Genomic DNA, 23,173 nt, shown 5'->3' with positions numbered 1-23,173 from the left:
GAAGGATGGTTCCTGAAGTCCTCAATTATATCTGCAGCCTTGAGCGTGTTCGGCTCGAAGTTGTGTTAGCTGCACCAGAGCACCAGCTGCTCCACCTCTTGTCGGTACGCTGACTTGTCGTCGTCTTTGATGATACCGATGACTGAGGTGAGACATTATTTCACACACAGGAAATATGACTAGCTATGGCAGGGACAGCATGAGAAACAACCCAACACTAGCATTTCTTAACTCAAAACTTGAAACTGTGATTGTGGGGGAGTTCTGATACTGATTGACTGATTCATGTAAATGTGATCTCTTCACACCAGTGTGTTGGCCAAACACCACTTGAGGCCAACTCGGATGTCCAAGAATAGCAGCATTTGTTTTTGTTTATGTGGTTTTCCCAAAGAAAGACAGAAAACGGGACAATAAACGAGCTTTCACAGCAAAGGTTAAGGCACATTTACTCAACAAGCCACAATAAACCTTTGTAAGTGATCAACATTTAAGGAACACTTTTAGTGCAAACTCTTATTGTGGCACTGAATTGCTGCCACTTCCGGTACCTGACATAGCAACGTGACAACTACTTGACCACAAGACACAGTGACGTGGTGCATGGAAAATGTTGCACAAATCATCCATCCAACCATTCATTATCGAAAAAGCTTATGCTTATGTGCGCAGATTCTGCAGGATAGAAAATGGATGGATGAATTAAGGTGACAGGTGTGCACAGCTGAGGTGGGAGTAGTTTTTAAAAGAAATCCACAAGTCGTGTTCTTTTACAGTTTATTGTGTAAGTGTGTGTGTGCGCGCGTGTTTGTGTGTATGTATGTTTATATTCATATTTATAAAACTACAAAAGTAAGACTTTTAAATTCATAGTCAGCAGTCAGTTTCTCGTATATATATATTTCTCTTACAGACAGGGAGAGAGAGGGGTTTGTGTTCCATTGAATAGAACAAGGCACAACTGGAAGGTCTGTGAAAAATACAGCCTTTGGAGGAACTCAGCCTTAACTCCGGTCAGTCTATCCCAGGAAGTAGTGCTGTGTCACATGCTTGCACAGTGCTGAACCAATTCAGTAAGGAAAACTGATCCGTGAAGTCGCAGGAGCTCACTTGTCATTCATCCTATGTACACAACTTTTGGCATTGAGGCATCTATGACAAGCTTTGGAATATTGATATCTTGCAGGTGAGTTCTTGTTTTGTTTAGTTGAGCTTTTTTTTTTTTTTTTGCGTATTGCATAAACAGTTCAGTTGGAAAACAGTCAACAGAAGAGTATAAAAGACATACAAAAAAGGAACCAAAAAGACCCCTCTATACAAACGTCCATGCCAATTCCATGCTCAGATATAATCCTATCTGGAGCGGAGTACATTCCGACTACACAATCTCATACTTATTTACAATCCAAAAGTTCACTTCAAATTAAAATAAATATATTTACACAGAGCAGGAAAAAAAAGAATAAATAACTTCATTGACAGAGAAAAACACCACAAACAAACTTAAAACATAGGGACAGAAACCTGATGCAGTTGTGTAAAAAAATGAGAAGCGGCGCCGACGGTATTGCAAGGGGTCAAAGGCAGACTGGGAAAGTTACTTGAACACCTTTCACTTTTGGCTAGCGCAGTAAACTGCATATCGTGTCCTGCCAGCCACTACGACCCCACGGACACAATAGTAGGTATCGGCAGCTCCCTTGACAACCTTGACTTCTTTTCATCAACTGATGCACTAAAGCGCAATGGGAAAGAAATCAAAACGGTACAAATATCAAAGCGGCATTTATCGATGTGTTTTATAGCAATACCCCAGCAAATAGTTATTAGTTATACATTGCACAAGGGAAATTGAGTACAGTGTTTGCCAATTGCTAAGTGTTGCTCTTCTTTAGGCAAACGAGCTGGGCCATGCGCTAAAAACATGGCAGCGACTTGGCTGCTTGCCGGGGGGACAACTACAGAAAAATAGTTCCTTGAGTCGCGAGCATGGACAAGACCAAGATGACAAATTGATGTATAGTGGATGTTGGGAGTGCAACCAATATCGGATGAGAGCAAGTATGAGCTTGAAAAAGAAGATATTATGGAAACTGGATTGCTTGTGTCCACAAAGAGGCTCTCTTGTGTGCCTTACCACTTGTCATCAAACATCAAACAACAAACCAAATCTCGGTAGCTGCCCTTTTCCAAAAATGCGTCTGAGTTAAGGCAGTTTTGAATTTTATGATGCCGCTTGGCTTGGTTACAACGAACACGGGTGTGATTGCTCCAACTGTGCGCTTCATTTGGTCAAGTGCGAACGTCCTTTATCCGCTCCCTGGTGTGCACCAAAGCAAACCAACCGGCCAGACTTGAAAGGTATTTTGAAAGGAAAATTGGGACTTCTGTCACATGAGACATCAGAAATGCAGTTGTGACTTTATGCGTCTAATGCAGACTGGCCACCTTTTGGTCAGTTACGACTACCCAAATGTGAACGCTACGCAAACTGGGAAAAATAGGAAAAAAGTACAGTTATTATAACAGCCAAAATGGTCAATTAAATGAATTTTTTTGTTTGTTTGTTTGCTACATACACATGATAAAAAGGAAAATACCTCATTTCCTCACATAGTGGTCAGGGATATTTATTTTCTCAACTGCAGGGGGGGGACCAGGCATCTATCAATATCCGACGCTGTAAAAATGACTCTGGAGAGTGGTAAATATGAAAATCATGTAACATTTCTCTAATTATTTTAGGTAAAAAAAACAATTACAAAATAAAGGTTAGACCTAGAAAAATGTAGTAAAATATTCCTACACTTAAAAAAACCAAACAACTATAGAATGTACTCATTAAATCTATACGAAATGTATACATTGAGTAGTTTCTCACATCTGGTTACAGTCTTATATTTACTGCGATATAATCACGCAACGTGCTAACCTATCTGCGCCGCATGGCTCAGTTGGTCACGTGGTTGACTTTCAACCCAAAGGTTGTGGGTTCAAACCTCAGCACTTGTGACCATGTCGTTGTGCCCTTAAGCAAGAAACCGAGCCTCCGGTTTCTCTCGTTATTATGTCATCAGTTGGGTGAATGAGAAGACTGTCAAAGTGCGTTCAATTGTGAGTAAAAGCCCATTCACCATTTTACTCATTAATTAATTTTGAGTCATAATTAGTCGTTGATAGTAGAATTATTACTACAGATCACCAATATTTTTACCTAAAAAAAATTATGAGTAATTTTATTGCAGAATGTAATAAAGGTGAGGGAAACTTTACTCAATTTATTTCATAGCTTTTGAATTCAGGTACTCACACTCACACCGTGGGTCGACCACCGGGTCGCCCATTATCCAAAATATATGATTAAAATGGACCCACTTGTAGTGGCTGTAAACAGTTACCTTGTGTCATTTATTGGGTAGATTCTATAGGTTGTTTTTTTTTTTTCACAGTGTACACTACTTTTACTCATTAAGGTCAAAGGTGTCGAAGCCTTTCCCAGGTGATTTTGGGGAAGCGATGGGGGGGGGGCACCCTTGGACTAGATGTGAGCCAAATGCAGCACACCTTTATATGAATTGTATTGCATAAGGATTTTTTTCTGAGAGGGGAGGGGAAAGGAGGATCTATTCAGGGATCGGTTAAGAGTGAAGACCACTATTTAAGGAAATGCGCTACTTTAGAATCGGTGCACATTTTGTGACATATGTGACACCGACATTGGCAAAGTTGTAATAATTGTTTTTTTTTTTCTGTGTGAGACAAAACGCTTTACGGCTACAACTGTGCAACAACTGGAAGTATCAGCTTGAAAGTGATTACTGGGCAGATTTGGCCCTCCAGGAATTGTGTATGTTTATAAACATCCAGGGTGTTTGGGGTAAACCTCATGACAGTGCTGCACAATACAACGACTGAGTAAAACCCTGAGATTTAGTAAAAATGAGCTTCTATTCTGAACCCTACGGTTTGTGCAAATGGGCTTTGTGTAATACTGTATGCCTTGCTGTAATTTGCCTGTCACTCAACTTACTCAATCGGCTGTAACAAAAAACAAACGAGCAAAAGAAGGCATTGCTAGAAATACACTTACGCATTTGTTTTCATACAATTTTAAGAAAAAGATTGCATCACCAAAGTACCACGATGGCTTTGCCTGTGATATGTGATAGCTGATTTGTTTACAATTCTTGTGCATGTCTCTGTTTCAGTTGGACTTTCGACACTTCGCCACTTGACCGGAGCACAAGATTCCGCAACCGTTTGTAATGTAAACACAACAAAGTCTATCGACTGTGTATTGGATCAGAATTCTGAAATAGCATCTCACACCGCTTTGCACCAGCAGGTTTGTAAAGCCAGACCTGAACTGAGATCAACATCGAATCATCCGCTCTGAAGAGTGTCAGAAAGAAGAATGATTAATGAGTTGCGGACTATTTCCTTCTGAGAGAAAGATGGGTTTTCAACATGAAGGTATCTGTCATAAAAGACAATGAAATTATTATTTGATCATGAGGACATTACTCACTAAGTGAACAGTAAATTTAATAAATTAAAAAATATGATAAAACAACAACTTGGAGGAAATGGAAAAAAAACGAACAAGAATTGAATAAGTGGTCATGTTTTTTGGAAGGCACTCATCTCCTAAAAGACACACATTCGGTGTGTGTGTGTGTGTTTCTCCATAAATTTCTGCACTGGTGAGGACCCTCTTAGGATTGTCTACAAAAAAAAAAAGCTACACGTTGAGGACTATGGTCAATGTTCCAGGTTAAAACTAGAATTATGTTCATCTGAGCAAATGAATTCCTTGGAGGTCCTTACCAGCATCAAAATGTAAACTGATTTCTATCTTTGCTTCCCAATAATTTCATTTCTGTGTTTGGAAAGGTGAGGACAGTCCATGCACAGTGTAGAAGTAGTAGTAGTAGTACTCGTAGTAAAATTAAAATTGCAAACTTTAAAACCACAAAATGAAAAACAAGCAGAAAAACAAATCCCAGATCTGTCGAAATATTCATTTCAGTCTCTTGTCTAGATTGCAGTGTCTTTTTGTAAAAGGTGGGGGGCGCCTGCTTGTCATGAACCAACCAACACTTCCATGATGTGATCAAGTTCTGTCAGGTCAATTTTAAAAGGCTGATTGGCTGAAACCTGTGGGGTGGGGCTACTGTACGGAGCCGTGAGGGATTTAAGGAAGTCATCCGCCGTCACCACTGGGGACATTTTGGTGAGGCTGGTGCCTGCCGACACGCTAACCACCCCTGCCGTCACGCAGGGATCAAAATCGTACATGGACGTGTCGATGTCGGCGAAGAGGACGTCGTCCAGCGCCAGGTCGGTGAGGAACCCAGAGGGTGTGGAATGAGGGGAATGAGAGGGGTAAAGATCAAGGGGGGCAACTGCGGGCAGGGCATCTATCGGTCGAAGCTCGGCACAGCAGCCTTCCACTAAGGAGACACAAGCTGCTTCGGTTTTCGAGTCCGACGTTCTGCAGTCTTTTGCCGGGCCCAAGGATGCAGGGGAAGAGGCCGTTGGGTTGGAGGCGTGGGTGAGTGTGGTGGGAGTGAGGGAGGTAGTTACTGTCACCGAATTGGCTGCTGCGGTCCTGTTTAGGGCTGTAGAAGGACGTAAAGCCATGTCACTCACGTCACTGGACGAGGCAGGAGGCGGAGAGATGGCGGCGGACGTCTGACTTTGTAACGGGGGAGGTGAGAGAGGGGGAGTGGGCGGAGATGACGTGCAGAAGGAAGAATCCGCACTGTCGTCCTCCAGCAAAGACGCTGGCGTGAGGCAGACATCCAACGGAGGCGGACAGAGGGGGGGCACAGACGGGTGTGGCGAAGGTGGAGGAATGATCATAGGCATCAACAAAGCGGAAGGTGGCGACACCTGGGCCGTCACCCCTGCTGACAGAACTCCAAATGTGGGCGGGGCCTCACGGAAGCCCTCGTCCATTGGATCATCGGGCGGCGGCGACGGCGGTAGAAGCAATGGCCGCAGGGAGCCTTCCTGCTTCAGTTCGTCCTGGATACGCCGCAACATGTTGTTGATGAGGACGCGACGCTCCAGGCTGGGCTCGTTCAGTGGCCGCTGGCTGTACAGCTTCATTAGTGAGATGTTGAAGATGGTCTGCCTCTGAAGGGTGTAGGACACCTTGGACAGTCCCTCATGGCCCAGGCCGAATCCTCCTCCTGCCACCGATGCCTCCAACGTTTTGCCTTCCAGCACCTCTTCATCCTCATCCAGTTTTCGCTTGGCACCTTTACTGAACATAAATCTGGAACGCAAAGAGAAAAAAAGGCAAATTATCGAAAGTGGAAAAATCACTTTTAAACTGCTCTGTAAATATCAGGAGTGCCTGCCCAACTATTAAGAGTGAAATTCACCAAACAAATCCAATGGTAGCCCAAATTTTATTTATTTTTATAGACATACAAAGGAAGCACAGATGTCATTAATTAATGTATTATGTATCGCTAATAGAGGTATGCATCTCTCCAATTAAAGATGATTTGATTATCTTGATGCATGGACAGTTCTGTGAAAAGGAAATTATTCACTTTGGTTTGATTCAGTACGATTACGACTTGATTCAATATCATACTGCTCAGATTTGTGTTGTCATTTTACAATGTGAATGAAGTTGACAGTAATGTAAATGTGGCATTTTCTTCATATATTCAGACAGACAGACAGAGTGATAGATAGATAGATAGATAGATTTTTTGGTGGGGTTGGGCTGGAACAGATGAATGGCATTTCCATTCATTTCAATGGGGAAAGACAATTTGAGATATGAGCATTTTGAGTTAATAGTGTAGTCACAGAACAATTTCCACTCGCATGTCAAGAAACCACTGTACGGTGTTTCTTGAAGCTGTTTTAAAGCAGTGGGGTTAGTGCAACAGTAGTTTGATTAAAGCAAGCATTTAAACCAAAAAGCAGATAAAATGGGAGCCTTTTAGGTACAGACTGGGGCCCAACACACACACACACACACACACACACACGTTATGTAATAGCAGTGTTGCCTGCTGCTGTAGTACAAGACCATAGGCCACATTTGAAGCCAAACCCCTTCCACCCTCCCACTATGTGAATACAGCACAGAGCCGCTCAGTGTGCAAGACATACCGCCACAGACGCAAGACAGAGACACAGTATATTAAAAAGTGCAACTATTCCAGCGGTTTGAAATACTTTTACTGTCTGATTGGAGATGTGCAGAAAAAAATGAGACAAACAACACTGAACGGGGGAATACAGGCATCACTGCAGTATGTTTGATTCTAATCCAGGCTGACAGGCTCATAGAGCCAGCCGCTATACATACACACACACACACGCACACGCACACACACACACACACAGGAAGTGTGAGTTGCAAGCCCAGTCGCCATGACTGGTTGGTTGCCATGACAAACAAATTCAGCTGGGAATTCACCCAAAGAGATGACAAAGAACGAACGAAATGGTGGAGGGGGTGCTTTGGGGTATGAAGGAAGAGGAGGAGGAAAAGAAGGTGGAGTCAAAGGTAGGAGCAGAATGAGCAACATTACACACGGCAAGTGTGTCCAGCAGGCAACATGAAATCATTTCGCCTTACCATGCTGGTTGGTGCATGCTGCTTAGGTCAACAACAAGGGGGTGATCAGATAACATGTGTGCAAGAAATGACTATGCTTTTCATAGAACTGAGGCTTCATTCATTAACACAAGTTCACCCAAAACAGACAGCTCACCGAAATAATGACTCCACTTGAAAGTTATGTATATATATCAAGAAGTCAGAACATTCTGTTGAGACTTTAAGGCCATTCGTAGCAGTAATCGCCATGCTGTGTGACAACTTTCTATCCAAGGCTTATTCAATAGCAGTGCTAGTTTCAGGGTGTATGCTTGTGTCAGGTGTAGATAAATAAGGGAACAGATATAGTCACTCTTTGTACAATGCCAGCAGTTCTCGAACAGAACAATAACTGTGTCAAATACTGGGGTTGGGATGCCCCTAACGTGACACCAAATTAACTGTTGTGGGTGCGTGCCGTATTCAATTGGCTCAAAACCTCCAACTACCTTACAAAACCTCGGTACGGAAAGTGTTTACAAAAGGATTCATTCTGACTGTGTTGCTTTTCCATTCACTTTTGGAATACCTATTCAAGCCGACGTCACATACGACGTCACACGGGAAATGATTGCGCAGGATCTGGGTGTACCTCACAGGTCTTCAGCTCAGCAAAGTTGAGCTGCATGCTATGTCTTTGTTTTTATGGAGACCTTTTTAAAAACAACGCCTATTTCAAAAGGGGGTGAAGCATCAAATGAGGTGCCAATAGAAGAAGAACGTAAGAGAAGAGCGCGGTTAGTCTCCAGCATTACAATACGCAGAGTGACTTGTAGGGAGTGTGTTGCTTTTTTGTGCTTTATTGCTTACATTATTGTGGTGAACTTGTTTTTATACTTTTAAGGAAAACAATGGATGGACAGTTAAGAATGTAAAAGTGTTCCATTGATAAAGAAATGCAACGGCCCATGAACATTTTAATTGAAAGGCTGACTGACGCATCCTACATTTAAACTCAACAACGAAATCATTGCAGCAAGAAATCTTTCACAACAGGGGAATTTTCACTGTAGCAAATTTATCTCAGACGTAAACACAAACACACACAAAAAACGTTTATGTGTACTTTTAATTTTTATTCCAATAGTGCATAAGTATGAGCACACACTTATTTGACACTTCATATAGCCAGCGTAGAAAGAAAAAAAAGGGAAAAAAATTGTGAAATTTACAATCAGCATTTACTTTCACTTACATCAATTTCTTGCATAATGTCTTTTATTTTGCTTCCTCCATCTTTCATTTTTATTACCTTTATTCTGTCTTCAAGCGTTAAAGCTTTTCTTTTCTTAACTCCTTGGTATGCAAAGGTCCGTTTTGTCGCCATTTTAGCAATGCAACGTTCGTGCTGTGTCTGAAACAAATACTGTACTTCCTGTACTACTGCGCATGTGTAAACCAGTGTGGTGGTCGCTGTTGCCGTTTACGAACTAAGCAGTAGAGGTCGCTGTGGCATGCTGAGGTTGGATTAGACTTTTGCGGAAGGCTTGTTTTCGTTGTAGTGAATCTCGTTGCGAGGCAAGAGCAGAGAAAAATATTTCGTATAACGGAACAGGGGGAATTTTCGTTGTAGGGGAGCAGAAAAGTGAGAATGGCTTTCATTCATGAACATTTTTTCACACGAGGGAGTATTTTCACCCCTGTAGGTTTCGTTGTAGAGGAGTTTCACTGAAGAATCTCTTTCGTATGTTTGCGCTTTGCGATGGTGTTGCTTAGAAAGAATAAACTAATCTGACTTCTGTGGTGCCGGCATACCTACATTGCACAAAATGGGGTTGTCGTTCAGAAGAACATGAAAGAGTGAGCGGCAATAGTTTGAAAGCAGTTTCCCTGCGTGTGTGACAGAGTGGAAGCAGCTGCGCATGTGTGCCTGTCTGACTCATGTCAGGGTGCTTGGACTCAAACTCAACCACTTATGCACGCAGTGTACAGGGCTGACATACCAGAGGTGCCCCACCCCTTACATTCCACTTCAGTGTCCTCCTCTTCCCTTCCAGTCTGCCCCACCTCGACACTTTTCTGCTTTGCTTTTTCATTCTATTTCATCCCATGCCTTGTCATCATCTCACCACCTCACCTTTTCCCCCCACAAATAAGTTCATGCAATCTCAGTTTGAATGGACAGGTTACATGACTTTATGTAATGAAAAAGTGACAGACCATTCGGATCCTTGTTGGAGTCTTCAATTAACCTAAGAAACATTTTTGGGGAATGTGGGAGGAAGTTGGAGTTCCTGGGGAAAACCCACACAAGCACTGGGAGACAATCTGAACTCCACACAGAAAAAAATCCACAGCTGGATTTGAACCCGCAAAAACCCAGAACTGTGAAACAGGTGTGCTAATGACTAGGGCTGTAGCTATCAAATATTTTGGTATTCAGATATCGTGTTAAAATTCGATCAGATAATCGAGTATTCGAGCAAAAATGTAAAAAAACCAACAACACCTTTTAGTAATGAACAATCAACTGGTCTGCATTTTTAGATATTCAACATTTTATACTTAAATTTAACCTGTGCAGAGGAGCACAACCTTTTAGATACATTTCTCCCCATAGATTTTGGTCTATGAGATGAAATGACGTCAGTACTACAGCAGTGATTACACTTGAGTAAATCTGGTTTGTTCAAAAGTGATCATTAGGAACTGCAACTGTGTCAGGTTGTCATCAAAGTGTGCAGAGGTCGTTAACCTCGAGCGTAGCCAGCAGCTAGCACGAAACGCTGGCAACACACTACAGTATCAGCATAATTAAGTCGTTTTTATAGCGCCCTTAATGACTGATTGAACATTATTTCAGGACGTTGTGTCAGTAGCAACGGTTTGTTTTTCACGCCCCAAACACAGTCTGGAAAACGAGTCAAGTCGGCCATAACGCCACAACACACTGGTGGGAACAACTTCAAAATAAAGGCATTCCAAGGCATTGGTGCCCAGTGATAATTTTAAGGTTTGAGCCCTGCGCGTCCCAGGGGTTCGCTGATCAGAAAAGTATGAATCCCATTCTGCATTTAGAGAGTACCAAATGTTTTATTCTGAAATGGTCTACTTATTCAATTGCATATGATATTAACACAAACAACAACAATATGCATTGGTAATAGGTTTATTTCTTATAAACAAATGCTGCAAAAATTTGAATAATTCAGGCATACAAGATTTGCTGAGAAATAGGTTCTTATTTCATCCCATGTTTCAGTCTTTGAGTTCATAAATTCTCCTCTCTTTACTCTGCTTCCAATGATGCAAGGCTTTCTCAAAGTCAACTTATCATCATAAAACGATCTAACTTTAGCGGCTTCCTCTGTGATATCTCTGCAATAAACATTCGCAAAACTTGTTTTAATGTTACACAACTTGGCAATCGTCTGCTTTCCGTGAGGTGAAGGCTGATCTCGCCAATCTCGTCTCGCGAGATCAAAACAACAATGGCGGCGATGGTCAAACTGCGATCGTTGCTGGCAAAAAAGAATTACCATAGTTTTTTTTTGTTTGTTTTTTTTTGACTGAGAAATTTCCTTGCGTCCCAAAAACGCACATTATTTGGAACTGTGCATCCCGCGGGAAAATTATGCGTCGAAGACGCGGGGCGCAGAGGTAACGAGATGGCTGGGTGTCCATATATTATTTGGTCAGATTGGTTAGATGTACAGCATTAGACCGGGCGATATGATCTAAAAATATATCATGATATAAGTATTTCATAAGAGACTTTTTGTTTGTTTGTTTTTATCAAACAAACAAACAAATTGAGAATAAGGATCCGGAGAAAAAGGAAGAATTTACGGAATTTTATTTTAATATTTAGCACTTAAGAAGTCAATTATGAAAAAGTCAAATAAACAGGTCAATATAAAGACTTATTTAATTAAAGACAGGAAACTCCTTGACTCGTATACCGGGGGTATTTAATCGAGTTACTATGCAAGAGTTGTATTGCGACGACTCGTCATTTATTTGAACAAGATTATGCCATTGTCTCATGCTGCGTGAGTATGCCGCTTCTTTGTTGGTTTAAATGCTTCTTTGTCGTGTTTAGAAGAAGCTGTACATTGCCCAGAGCGCGCATAATGCCGTAGTTGAGGGTTTGCCTCTTGATTTTTTTTTTACATTAAACATTTTATTGAAGGCATTGTCTGTAGATATCGATCGCGTGTCTATCGCGATACATATTGTGCTATCGCCTAGCCATAGTACAACAGGAACAACTGTTGCTACAGTTAGCGTGACTTAATCCTGACAGTGCCCATGTAAATAAGCAGGTATTTGAGGCAGAAAATATGCCTCAATAATTATTTTTACTCGAGGACTCGTTTCAAAACAATCAGCTACTTTATGCATTATGTCTCCTCGAATTAATTATCCATCCATCCATCCATTTTTTAATCCGTTTATCCTCACAAGGGTCGCGTGCGTGCTGGAGCCTATCCCAGCTGTCTTCGAGGAGCTGGCGGGGTTGCCAGCCAAACGCAGAGCACACAGACAAACAACCAGTCGTGCTCACAATCACACCGAGGGACAATTTAGAGAGTGTTCCATTAACCTGCAATGCATGCAGGCATAGAGAGAACATGCAAACTCCACGCAGGAAGGCAGGAGCCGGAATCGAAGCCTGCACCACGGCACTGTGAGGTTGACGTGCTAACCCATTTTCATTCAGTTCACCCGTGAACTGCCATCTATAGTTTCATAACGGCCCTCTGAAGGAAACCAGAACTCCGGTGTGACCTGCAACAAAAATGAGCATGACAGCCCTGGCCTATACACATGAATATCCTCCAATGTCCTGATGTCAACCCGATCGCAGGCTTTGAACTGGAAGTTTTATCAAAACAATAATTTCAAATATTAAAAACAATATTTTTACGTCTTAACAACTGAACAGAGATCCTGAAAGGAGAAAGTGGCCATTTTGATATGAATGTATATAAATACGTCCAAAGTCATGACAGGGAATGAGTTTTTAGACAAACATACTTAAGTGCGTGCAGTCGCAGTGAGTGTGTTAGAATGTTTTGTGCAGTAGCGCAGAGCGAGTGGAAGGACTGCAGTGATATTATGATCCTGAAACCGGATACCCTGGTTTCCATGCCTGTGCTACACATCCACTCCTCCCCCTCGCATATACAGTGCTATTTCAGGTTCTGGGGGTCTGGATGCACAAAGTAGAGACTAATTCACACAAGACACCGCTGAAGAAGAATGTAGCACAACACAGTGCGTGTATAGTCGAACAAATTCAGCGGCACATTCGGTCAGGACTTTGCTCAAATTGCCCGGCTTTGCGCTCTGACATGCAGCTCAACACATGAAGACGACAGTGTGTTTGTGCGGGCGCATGTGTGTGTGTGTGTGTGTGTGTGCGTGTGTGTGTGTGTGTGTGTGTGTGCGCGCATGCCAACAGGACACACAAAGTGGTCGCCATAAACACATTCCAAACAAAACCAGAGGATGAGCTACTTGAGATTGTCTCCTGAAGAGACCCACCGCAACCATGTTTTGAATATAAAATAGTGTACAAGGCTGTCTAAGGGTGAGCGATAGTTATCGTCCTCGATATTAACGACAAAGATGTTTTCCCGATTTTAATTATCGATAATTAATACAGTCTCCAAAGCCATACAAAAATGAATGGGTCCACTAATTGGCTGCAAATTAAGAGGAAGTGATGCAATCCCCATTCGGCAAACCTGCATGTGTCAACGGCAAAGTAAGAGGAATTGATTGATAAGTCCTCATTCTGCAAGGGCTTGACAAGACTGATTTCGGTCAAAAAAAACAACAAAAGAAATTGTAAGATGCACCGTGAAAAACAATTCGCCGATGTTTGTGATTTACCACGAACTATGTGAAGGATTATGTGATTTTGTGACTCCACTACCGCTACAGAAACACGGCCATGAAACCCTCTTATTATTTTTCATTCTGACTGCTATATGAGAAGAAAGGAGCGTTAGCGCGGAGCGCCGATGCGGATTTGGAACTGGGAGTCGCGGCTTGGAGTTTGAAGCGGATTACGTGGGACAGGAGAAGTGAACTAATCTCTTTTCGTCAATGGACGCTACAGCTTCGTGTTTGCTTTCAAAACTTAGCTCGTAGCAGACGTGTGCGCATTTTCAGCATGACGTCTCTGATCCACTGGTGAAAGGACACTTAGATCCTCTCCTCTTTCATCTATAAGTGCTGAACAATAACTGAACAACGTGTATGCAGAAAAGTGGTGAAGATTGCACCACTGTCTGTGTCCTGTGTGTTGTGTTGTGTTATTTTTGTTATTTTGACTTCAAAATGGCGCTGCGAGAGTGGCTGCCTTTCCAGAAGCTCCTATATTTTGTTGTTCTACTTCTTTCTTTCATAACTTTGCTGCCGTGAATTGGGAATTTCTCCATTGCGAGACTAATAAAGGTTTTCTTATCTTATCTTATAATAGCTGCAAATGGTCGACATTTCCATACTGCACATCAAACTTTGCTGATGTCTCTCATGAAGGAGAAACTAGATTAAATTGCCAGAGATATTATCCAAAATCAATTAAAACACCCCTTGAACCAGCAAGATTTTGATTCTCTCCTCTTTCATCGATAACCATCTCAAATAACAAAGCGTATGTAGGAACAGTTGTTCGAATTGCATTACTGTCGATGTTTTATGTTTTTCTGTTCATATTTGTTATTTTATGTTGAATGTTCTGTAAAGCACTTTGTCACAGCTGCAGCTGTTGCGAATGCGCTATATAGTCAAGTCAAGTCAAGTCAACAGTATTTATAGAGCACTTTCAAACAGCCATCGCTGCATAAAAAAAGATGCAGTATATTGAATTGTTTTTATAGCCTGCGCATAATTTGAAGTTCTTCATTGTTAAATATTGCCAGAGAAAATGGTTTTGCAGAAATTGTATCGAAAAAGGTCAAATACAAACAACAGTTGTTCTGAAACGATGTTTACTCATAACTGTTCTGTGTGGCAATGCAGATTTACAGTATTTGGGGGATAACATCGTCAAGTGGCCGTGATCGAGTTTTTGAAAAAATATCGAGCTATTTGTTTTTAGCCCATAGTGCCCACCCCTAGTGCTGCTTTGACTTACGAGTTTAAGTTGTTCCATGACCACACTTCACAGTCAACACCCTTGTGCCTCAAGTAATCTTTCCCCATTGACATGAATGGAAATGCCACTAAACTGGTCCATCCTTCCCAAAAATGCATATGTTTCATCATAATTGTAATGTGTTATGTGCGTTGATAATAAAAACAGTACTTTATATGCTTAAATTATTCTATGTCTGTTTCCAGTATGTGGCCACCAGGGGGCATGACAATCCAGGCATATGAATATGCACAAAGAAGATGATCACAATTGCTCAGTAAGCTGAGGTAATATTAGTCATTTTTTTGGAAAGTGTAAAGAATATATGCCTGTGAGTATTGCTATATTGTCTGTCTATATGTGCTGCTGCACTGTTTGTTCAAATATCTGTCTCCTAAAGTCATAACACCCCAACATCGATGGATTTTGTCAAGCTGTCAAAGGCATTTTGAATTGTTAGTATTTAGCTAGTAGACCTCGCAAAGCAGTTTTCTGTTTGTTTGAAATAGAGGCCTAGTCCTCTATATTTGACATTGAGTTTGACGGTAAACTTCAAATTACAGTGGCAAAAAAAGCTTTAAGCATACGCTTGCCCATTTTATTGAAGAATTGGGAACTATCTCCAAACAATAAGACACACAAATAAGTGTCTTAAATTTTGCTCCCAAGGCAAACCAAAAAATAAAAATCAACACCTCATAACTCAAAAAACTTGCAAATCGAAGTATCTTGGTTATTTGTTGTGACTAAATTATTCAGGATTTAGTAACAGACTGATCCAAACAAGTACATCCAGTTAACATCATGGTGATACAGACTTCACCTGGGACATATTTATGTTCTTTTGTTGTGTGCGTGTGTGTGCACGTGTTTGTTTCTGTCTCACGTCATGGTATCATTCACATGACAGAGGTCAGCTGCATATCAGAGAGCAAGTTCACAACACTACAGCGTCCTGCATAATGACAGGCTTCTTTACAAAGCACAACAGTTTCTACTAGACATCCTGCAGAGCGTATTCACGTGGAGACAGTGGACAGACATGTGATGCTCATGTGAGTGAATATAAAATTGATTACGTTACGACAGAATTTGTATTTGTTTTGTCCGTATGTTGATTTCAATGGAAAATGCTTGTTTACCGGTACTTTAAAGTCAAACAAACACAAATGTGCCCTTTAACTTTCAGAGGATGGATTTTAAAAAAGACAGCATGGTGGATGAGTGATGAGCACATCCACGTCTTGGTTCTGGGGTTGAGGGTTTGAATCCGGGTTCCAACCTTCCTTTGTGGAGTTTTTATGTGCCCACTGTGCTTGTGTGAGATTTCTGTCAACTGTCCTTAGTTGTCAATGTGAGTGTGAATGGTTGTTTATTGATTGGTCCACTACGATTGGCTGCTGACCAGTCAAGGGTGCATCGCGCCTTTTGGCTGCTGACCAGTCGAGGGTGCATCGCGCCTTTGGCTTTGGGCGTGAAGCGCCGATGTGTAGCCTGGAGCACGTTAAAAACAACAGTGATAAATAAATGGTAAAGAATATCGATGAATGAATGGATTTCGATATGCTGTCCTTTTGATGACTGACAGCAACAAGGATTGGAGGCAAATTTAAAATATTATATCTAATTTTATTCCCCTTTTCAAGAGGAAAACTTTACAATGACTCGAGAAAGTGCTTCAGTGTCTGATTAAAGCAGAACACGCATGACACATCATGAGTACTGTATGTTAACATTGAACAATGAAAAGCGCTTTCTGGAATGACATCCATTCGCAATAATAGCAGCCACTGAAGTGTTTCTTTCCTTAAATTATTATCATTAGGTGTATGAAGAGAAAAGACAGAGGAGTAAGTAAATTTAGGTCAGCAGACGTGTCTGCATGCTGTGGAGCACTCCTCTCTTCCTTGCTAGCCTCTGGTGGGAGAAAACGCATCTTGACACTTCCAGCGACAGCCTCAGGAACTACTGAAATCTACAACCTCAATCTGTCTTGTCAATGGCTGCCCCACTACTGCAGTTGACCTACCATACTATTCAAGTTAACATGTCTTAACATGTCAGTACACCTGTTTTACTACTGCAGTATACACCTGTCTCATTACAGCATCTTATTTTCCTCTTATTACAGAATGACTCACACGACTATGGCATCGCTGCCTTAATGATGTAGTGTACCTGCAGTATATTCACCTCCTAAGTCCAATATATCTCTTTGCTATTGTAGTGTAGCTGGCTTAATATGAAAGTATTCCAGCATTATTACTGCAGTGTACTCGCCAGCAGCTGCAGTATATTCTCCTTGCCTAACTACAGCAGTACACCTACCTTACTTTTGCAGACATGGTGTACAGCTAACGACCAGATATCCCCAGTTTAATACATATCTTGTAGAGGTTCAGCTACCAACAATGGCTCCTATAACTAACCCCCTTATTGTCAGACGTTAAAGAAGTGTTTCTCAACCTTTATTCAGCCAGGACACCCATTTCACATGAGAAAAATCCCACTGCACAAAAGTGTCACAAAAATTATGACTGTTGAAATAATGTTCATCTCGCTTCAATTTACTCATACCTTTCGTACTTACTGTGAGGTCTGTGCCTGTTGAACAGTACAGCAAGTTGATATAATCGCATGAAGACAGGACTTAGATCTGTTGTATGAGTGGCAACAAGTGGATACACAAATTAATTTTATGTTGTGCCATATATTGGAAGAACATTTCGTTGATCTGAGTGTCATTATATGTCACTGACATAGGTAGACGAATAAATTCATTTATAACTAATGAATACAATTATGAATGAATACATTTACAAGCAAATTAACAAGCATTACTGGAGAATTTCCCACAACACCCCTGATGATCTTAATGATCCCTTGCGGAACACTAATGTGCAAAAGCACCCTGGTTGGGAATAACCGCATCAAAGCTTTGGTGTTGGAAACTAACATGTCACTTGGCGGGATCCATCCATTATCAACACTGCTTATCCTGAAAAGGGCGGTGGCGTGTTCCTGGAGCCTACACCAGCTGACTTTAGGCATAAGGCCGACTCCCCCCTGAACTGGTCGGCAGTCAGTCGCAAGAGGGCACAAATAGGGACAGACAACCATCCGCACCCACATTCACACCGTCACCGAGTAGGAACCGACCCCACGCTGTCCGCACACAAGTCAGGCAAGTGTACCACTCCACCATCAGTGACTACTTGTCCATGTTTCTTCCAAAAGTAAAGAAAGAAGATTTTAGGGATGTGTTCTAGTCTTGCTTAACGTGCCCAATATTCCAAAATTCTTCCTTGTTTTACACCATGACACCATCAACAAATGAGGAAATGTTGGTTGTCCACCGCCCCCCAAAATATATTTTTCAGAAAGAAGTAATTTTTGCCCCTCCATAAATGATTAAACTGTTGTGTAAGTGTCAACAAGATTCAAGCTTTGAACTTCACCGTTAAACTGTATGCTATAAAATTAAACTTGTCACTGCTCTGACCAAAACAGAAACGTACTTTGCATAATAATAATAATAATAATAATAATACATGACATTTGTAAGCGCATTTCACAACACTCAAGGACACTGTACAGCCAAGACCAATGGTAAAACACAGATAAAATAAAGAAAGAAAGAAAGAAAGATTTAAGGCGGGTAGGCAAGTCTGAATAGGTGGGTTTTGAGCTGGGTTTTGAATAAGGAAAGAGAGTCAATATTACGAATGTTGGGAGGAAGTCAGTTCCAGAGTTTGGGGGCAGAGCGACTGAAGGCTCTGCACCCCATTGCATAAGTATAACATGCAAGTAAAGCTGTCCCATGCCATGCACTTTCTTATGGAACATGAGCTGCTTGAAGACATGTACTTCAACGAGTTTCCTGCAGCACTTCCAATTGTTTAAGATGCCACCAGACAAACACCTCTGCAGCTCCAGACAGCCCTAACACCTCTGACACGACCTATATGACGCTTCAGAATCAGCCAGTGAGTCTGAAGAGGAACTACAGTCATTCTAACAGGCTGCTGTGTTGTGGTGCATGTTACAAAACACACCCCCCCACCCCCCTCCAAAGACTGAGACGGTCCCACTGAATCGGGTTCAAACACTACACGCTACGGCAGCAATACTGACAAACAATACTAGAACGAGCATTAAAAAGGTGCACTTGTAAAATGCTGTGATCGTTAACCTATCGCTGGAGCCAAAACGCAAACAGTACGGTAACTGGAAAAGTTTAAATCCACTTTCCTCGACTGGGATAAACTGCAAAGCGGCGGAGGTTCCCTCGACTGTCTTGGCTGTTAAATAATATTTAAGGGCGATTTAAGTATAGTTGGGGTCTTGTCTTAAGACCTTTATTACGAAAACTTTCTTTTCTCTAAGGTCCCATCGGTCACAGTTCTAACAAACACGACCGCATTCCCGTGTCTATAATATGTACAAATTATGTTCTGTGTTACCCCGGCAGTACTCCCTGTACAGTTACGGTTACCTTGGCGTGTATGTTATCAACTTGAAGTGAGATTAAGTGTCTTACCAGATTCAGGTCCACTGGAGTTTGGAAGAGAAACATTGGTATATTTAAACAGTCCACTCGACAGGGGGAAACACAAAGCTTCCGCGCTGCAGGAGACTCTGTCACACAATGGCGCTGATCGCTGAGAGAAACTGCCTCGCTCGTAGGAACGCTGCTACCTTCGCGGACTGTCGGACAAATTTTGAAAAGCGGCTACCCACTGACAGATTCGTGACGTTTGACGCCTGAGTGGAAGTGGGTGCAAAGAACGTATGAGGCCAGCCTGGCACACGTGAAATGTACAATTATACACAATAAACTTTCACCTGTGTCAACAACAAACGATATACGGTAAATAGAGAAAAGAAGTCCGTTAACATGACTTAAGCACACACCTTTTTACTTTGTTTATTATACAGTACTTTGTCTCGAAGTGATGTGTTTGAGGGCATTATAATTAATAGAACACTTGCCATTTGTTCAACCTCATTAACCGTCACTTGTTACGCGTCTCTTACGGAATTTTAAAAAGAAACTTGTAAAGCCACAACTCAGGCAAAACGTACAAGCCATTTTGCTTTTATGTAACTGCCGGATAGTATAGAAATATTCTACACCACAGAGATCCTTGCACTGTATTTTGTGTATAGCCACGCACTTTCTGGGCTGACACAGAAGGGCGAGATAGACGAGAGAGGTGACGTGACGCCATTTCATTTAACTCCACCCCGAGTGCACCCCCTCCATCCCACTGCGTTTTAAACTGGCTATTACTATAACTATGAGGATGTTTTGAGGTTGTTGATGGGCCCACTGTAGTGCCAGTAAATCAGATGCAGGTTGACCAGTTGCAGTTTCAGATGGCAGGTTGACCAGTAAAATAACAGATAGGCAGTTGTTTGAACAGACAAAACAGCAGTGGGGCTTTCGAGTGTGCAAGACAGGGGTAACTGAAAGTGTTTGTGCGCTTACCACCCCCCATTGCACACTCACCGTTGTGCTGCTATACACTCACAAAAACAATGCAGATCTCCATGTTTGTCCAGACAGAGTGTCTACTCTCAGGACAGACTTTAATCAAGACAGATCTAAATTATGATTACTCCTTAGAATTTTTGCAAAAACATAGATCTTATTTTTTATAACTCTTAAATTAACTTTTATTCCTACAGTATTACTGTGAACTTTTGGGAATTACTTTGTTTTCACATAATTATTTGAGTTGTTGTAAAAGCGCAACATAAAGGTTGAGGTTAATGTTGAGAGGCAGAATCTGTGGGCTGCAGTTGACAGTATTTCTCCAGGCTGTAAGCACTGATAAGAGTAACATTGTGGCTATTTTTTTTATTTTTTTTTAGTGCAATCAGATTTCCTCTTCGATGTGTTGCCGTGAACATATTTCGTCCAATGCCGCCAGGACCTCAAGCGCAGTCGTCCACCACACAAACCACTGAAATCTGCTGGTGCTTCTTTTATCGAATTAGATTGTAGATTCACCTGCAGAAAAAAAAAACATTGTGCAGACCCTGTGATGTAGGAGTTTCTCCGTCCTCTCATTGGTTCGGATACTATCGCTTCTGATTGATTCAGCTCGATGTGTGGCCAAAGCTTGATTTCCGATGGAGGACGATATGAGACCATGATTGAAAATTCACTTTCAAAGCATACTTGAAGAAAAAATGCACTTTAGAGCTATTTCTACCAACACTGCTTTGCAGACTGGATTGTTTTCAATTTTTGAGAGGGCGGGGGGGGGGGGGTTATTTCAGAGTGGTTATGGTTGAGTAAACAAGTCAGACTACTACTGCCATTTATTTATTTAAAGTTTTCACATTGATAAAAATTATAGGTAATATATTGTGTTGTATTAGTTTGGAGTTCTTGCTGGGGTTTTTGTTTGTTTTTTTGAGGGGGGGGACACATTCTTGCTGCTGGAGGCTGTAAATTTCCCCAGTGAGGGACAAACAAAGGATATATTGTGACATTATTGTGCTATTAAAAGGTGGATTCGCTCACGAATACCAACTGAAGGCCCAGGTGCAAAACTCACCACCCACCACTGCTGTATATTATTAATCCAATGAGAGAAATTTAAGACTTGAACAATAAGAAACAAGGATAACAGTATTGAACCATTTCAGGACTGTTGTGATGACTAAATATGAAGTAACTTCCCAGTTACTAAATATGAAGTAGCGTGAACAATAGTCAAACTTCACTTTACTTATTATTTATTATTACCGGTAGTTTTTTTTTAATAAAGAAAATTGTCCGCCACCATGAATGACAACAAATGTGATGCCGGCATGCTATGTGAGACTTTTTTTTTCAAAGTTTATTCCAAAAGAAGGTGCAGCCTGAGAGAGGGGTGTTCAAGAGTTGAAAAGAGAAGAATATACCCGGAAAGTCATCTGAAGTCATCACTCACATACAATGTACTGAGACAACAGTGACTGCCACTTGTCAAAAGTTAAGGTTAGTTTATTAGTTGTTAGTAGTTATTACTCCATTTCAACGAAATATAATGTACTATTCCCAGTTGCAAGGCGCTGTAGTCTGTCAATAACCTAAACAACTGCAGCATTAAAGTCCTAATTGCGGTAAATATTTGAATACTGTATAATAATACTTCTAGACCATTGATTTAAAACAATCACGAAAAACGGCCAGTAGGCCGTAACTGAGCGTGCTTTTTCGTGCGGCGTGGCGACATATTCTCACCCTGCTGCACAAAGTACTTCATTGTGCGCTCTTCATAACCTCCAAACGTTGGATTTTTGGGACCCTGTATTTCCAGCTCTATTATTTTGATTTGATTTGATTTGACTTTTATTAGGTCTCCCATAGGAGAAACTTGTCTCGGAGGACAGTCTCTCTGTGCTGCTACATACATTGAGCAAAAAAACATACACATACACAGCACAACATAATTAGGACAATTAAATACAAGACAAGACAGTATACACTCTACACATAGTGGACACTACATTACAGTCTTATGCACCCCCTCACCACCACCACACACTATTTTCAATGGGGAACATTTGCTTCCCTATCTAAACAAATCAGAGGTCTACCAGCATCTTGCAAGGGTTTGGTCAGTTACATAATCTATGTTTCAAATGTAGCTATTTGTGATTAATCACCAATTAGAAAGCCTTGTAACTGGTCAAAATTCAAGCAAGCAACGCTAGTCAGATAATAGTCTTCATCATACCAAATGACTCACCACTAAAATCGGATTTTAGATTTTACAGTGTAGTGAATGAATGCCAAGCAGCGAGGAGGAATGGCTCTAAATTAAGATTTCAGGTCAAAAACAGGAAATGGCTCAGTGAGCAGAGAGGGCAGGGCCATAGCAACACCAACTGGAGCGCTGTACCCACAACACCCCTCCCTCCTTTTAGCTGTATTTCTCTCACTCTTCTTTTATCTCCCTCATGGTGACAAATCCGGTTGCTCCTCTTTCTTGCGTTTATTATTTCCACTGTCTAGGACCAAAAGTATTTGGACAATTGCAGTCCTTATAAATTTTCTTTTATCCGCTAAATATTGAATTAAAGATTCAATATCTTTAATTCAATGTTTCATCAAATTTACCATTAAGTAGAAGCATTTATTTTTTTACATTGCGCAATTGATATTATTGTAAATGCCACCACTTTTCTGAAACTTGGATGAAATGCCTTTGTAGTCAATAACTGCAGCAGAGGGATCTCAGCAAATCCTCTCCAGGGATGCTTTGCTAGAACTTCATTGCTTGTTTGTTTGTGTGTCCGCCTTCATGTTTGTCTTCAATGAGTGCAAAGCATACACTTGGGTTAAGATCATACCATTGACTTCCATCCATCCATTTTCTATTGCTTATCCTATTCAGAATAATAGGTTAGGACTGATTGGCAGTCATGCAAACATTTATCAGAACATTTAC

General features: G+C 41.3%; 2 protein-coding genes across 2 annotated transcripts in view; one reads left to right on the top strand and one right to left on the bottom strand.

Moving 5' to 3' along the window:
* Window positions 1-763: 763 nt before the first annotated feature.
* On the bottom strand, window positions 764-19,468 carry sertad2b (SERTA domain containing 2b). The gene is made up of 2 exons (XM_052081127.1): window positions 19,264-19,468; window positions 764-6,283 (listed from the first exon to the last, which is right to left on the bottom strand). Exon 2 carries the CDS (start codon window positions 6,277-6,279, stop codon window positions 5,083-5,085), a length of 1,197 nt encoding a protein of 398 aa, XP_051937087.1. The 5' UTR covers window positions 6,280-6,283; window positions 19,264-19,468; the 3' UTR covers window positions 764-5,082.
* LOC127610681 (alpha-internexin-like) overlaps window positions 15,623-23,173 on the top strand; it is a 39,293-nt gene continuing 31,742 nt past the window's right edge. Inside the window, exon 1 of the mRNA XM_052081115.1 lies at window positions 15,623-15,778. Within this exon, the coding sequence (XP_051937075.1) occupies window positions 15,771-15,778 (8 nt within the window). The 5' untranslated portion in view covers window positions 15,623-15,770. The remainder of the gene's footprint in view (window positions 15,779-23,173) is intronic.

This window comes from Hippocampus zosterae, chromosome 11 (assembly GCF_025434085.1).
Source record: "Hippocampus zosterae strain Florida chromosome 11, ASM2543408v3, whole genome shotgun sequence".
Classification (NCBI taxonomy): Eukaryota; Metazoa; Chordata; class Actinopteri; order Syngnathiformes; family Syngnathidae; genus Hippocampus; species Hippocampus zosterae.
This window is presented reverse-complemented; position numbering and strand designations above follow the sequence as displayed.

Bases quoted from the DNA above. Each gene is read 5' to 3' on its own strand.
- sertad2b (XM_052081127.1), bottom strand. From the start codon at position 6,279: ATGTTCAGTAAAGGTGCCAAGCGAAAACTGGATGAGGATGAAGAGGTG.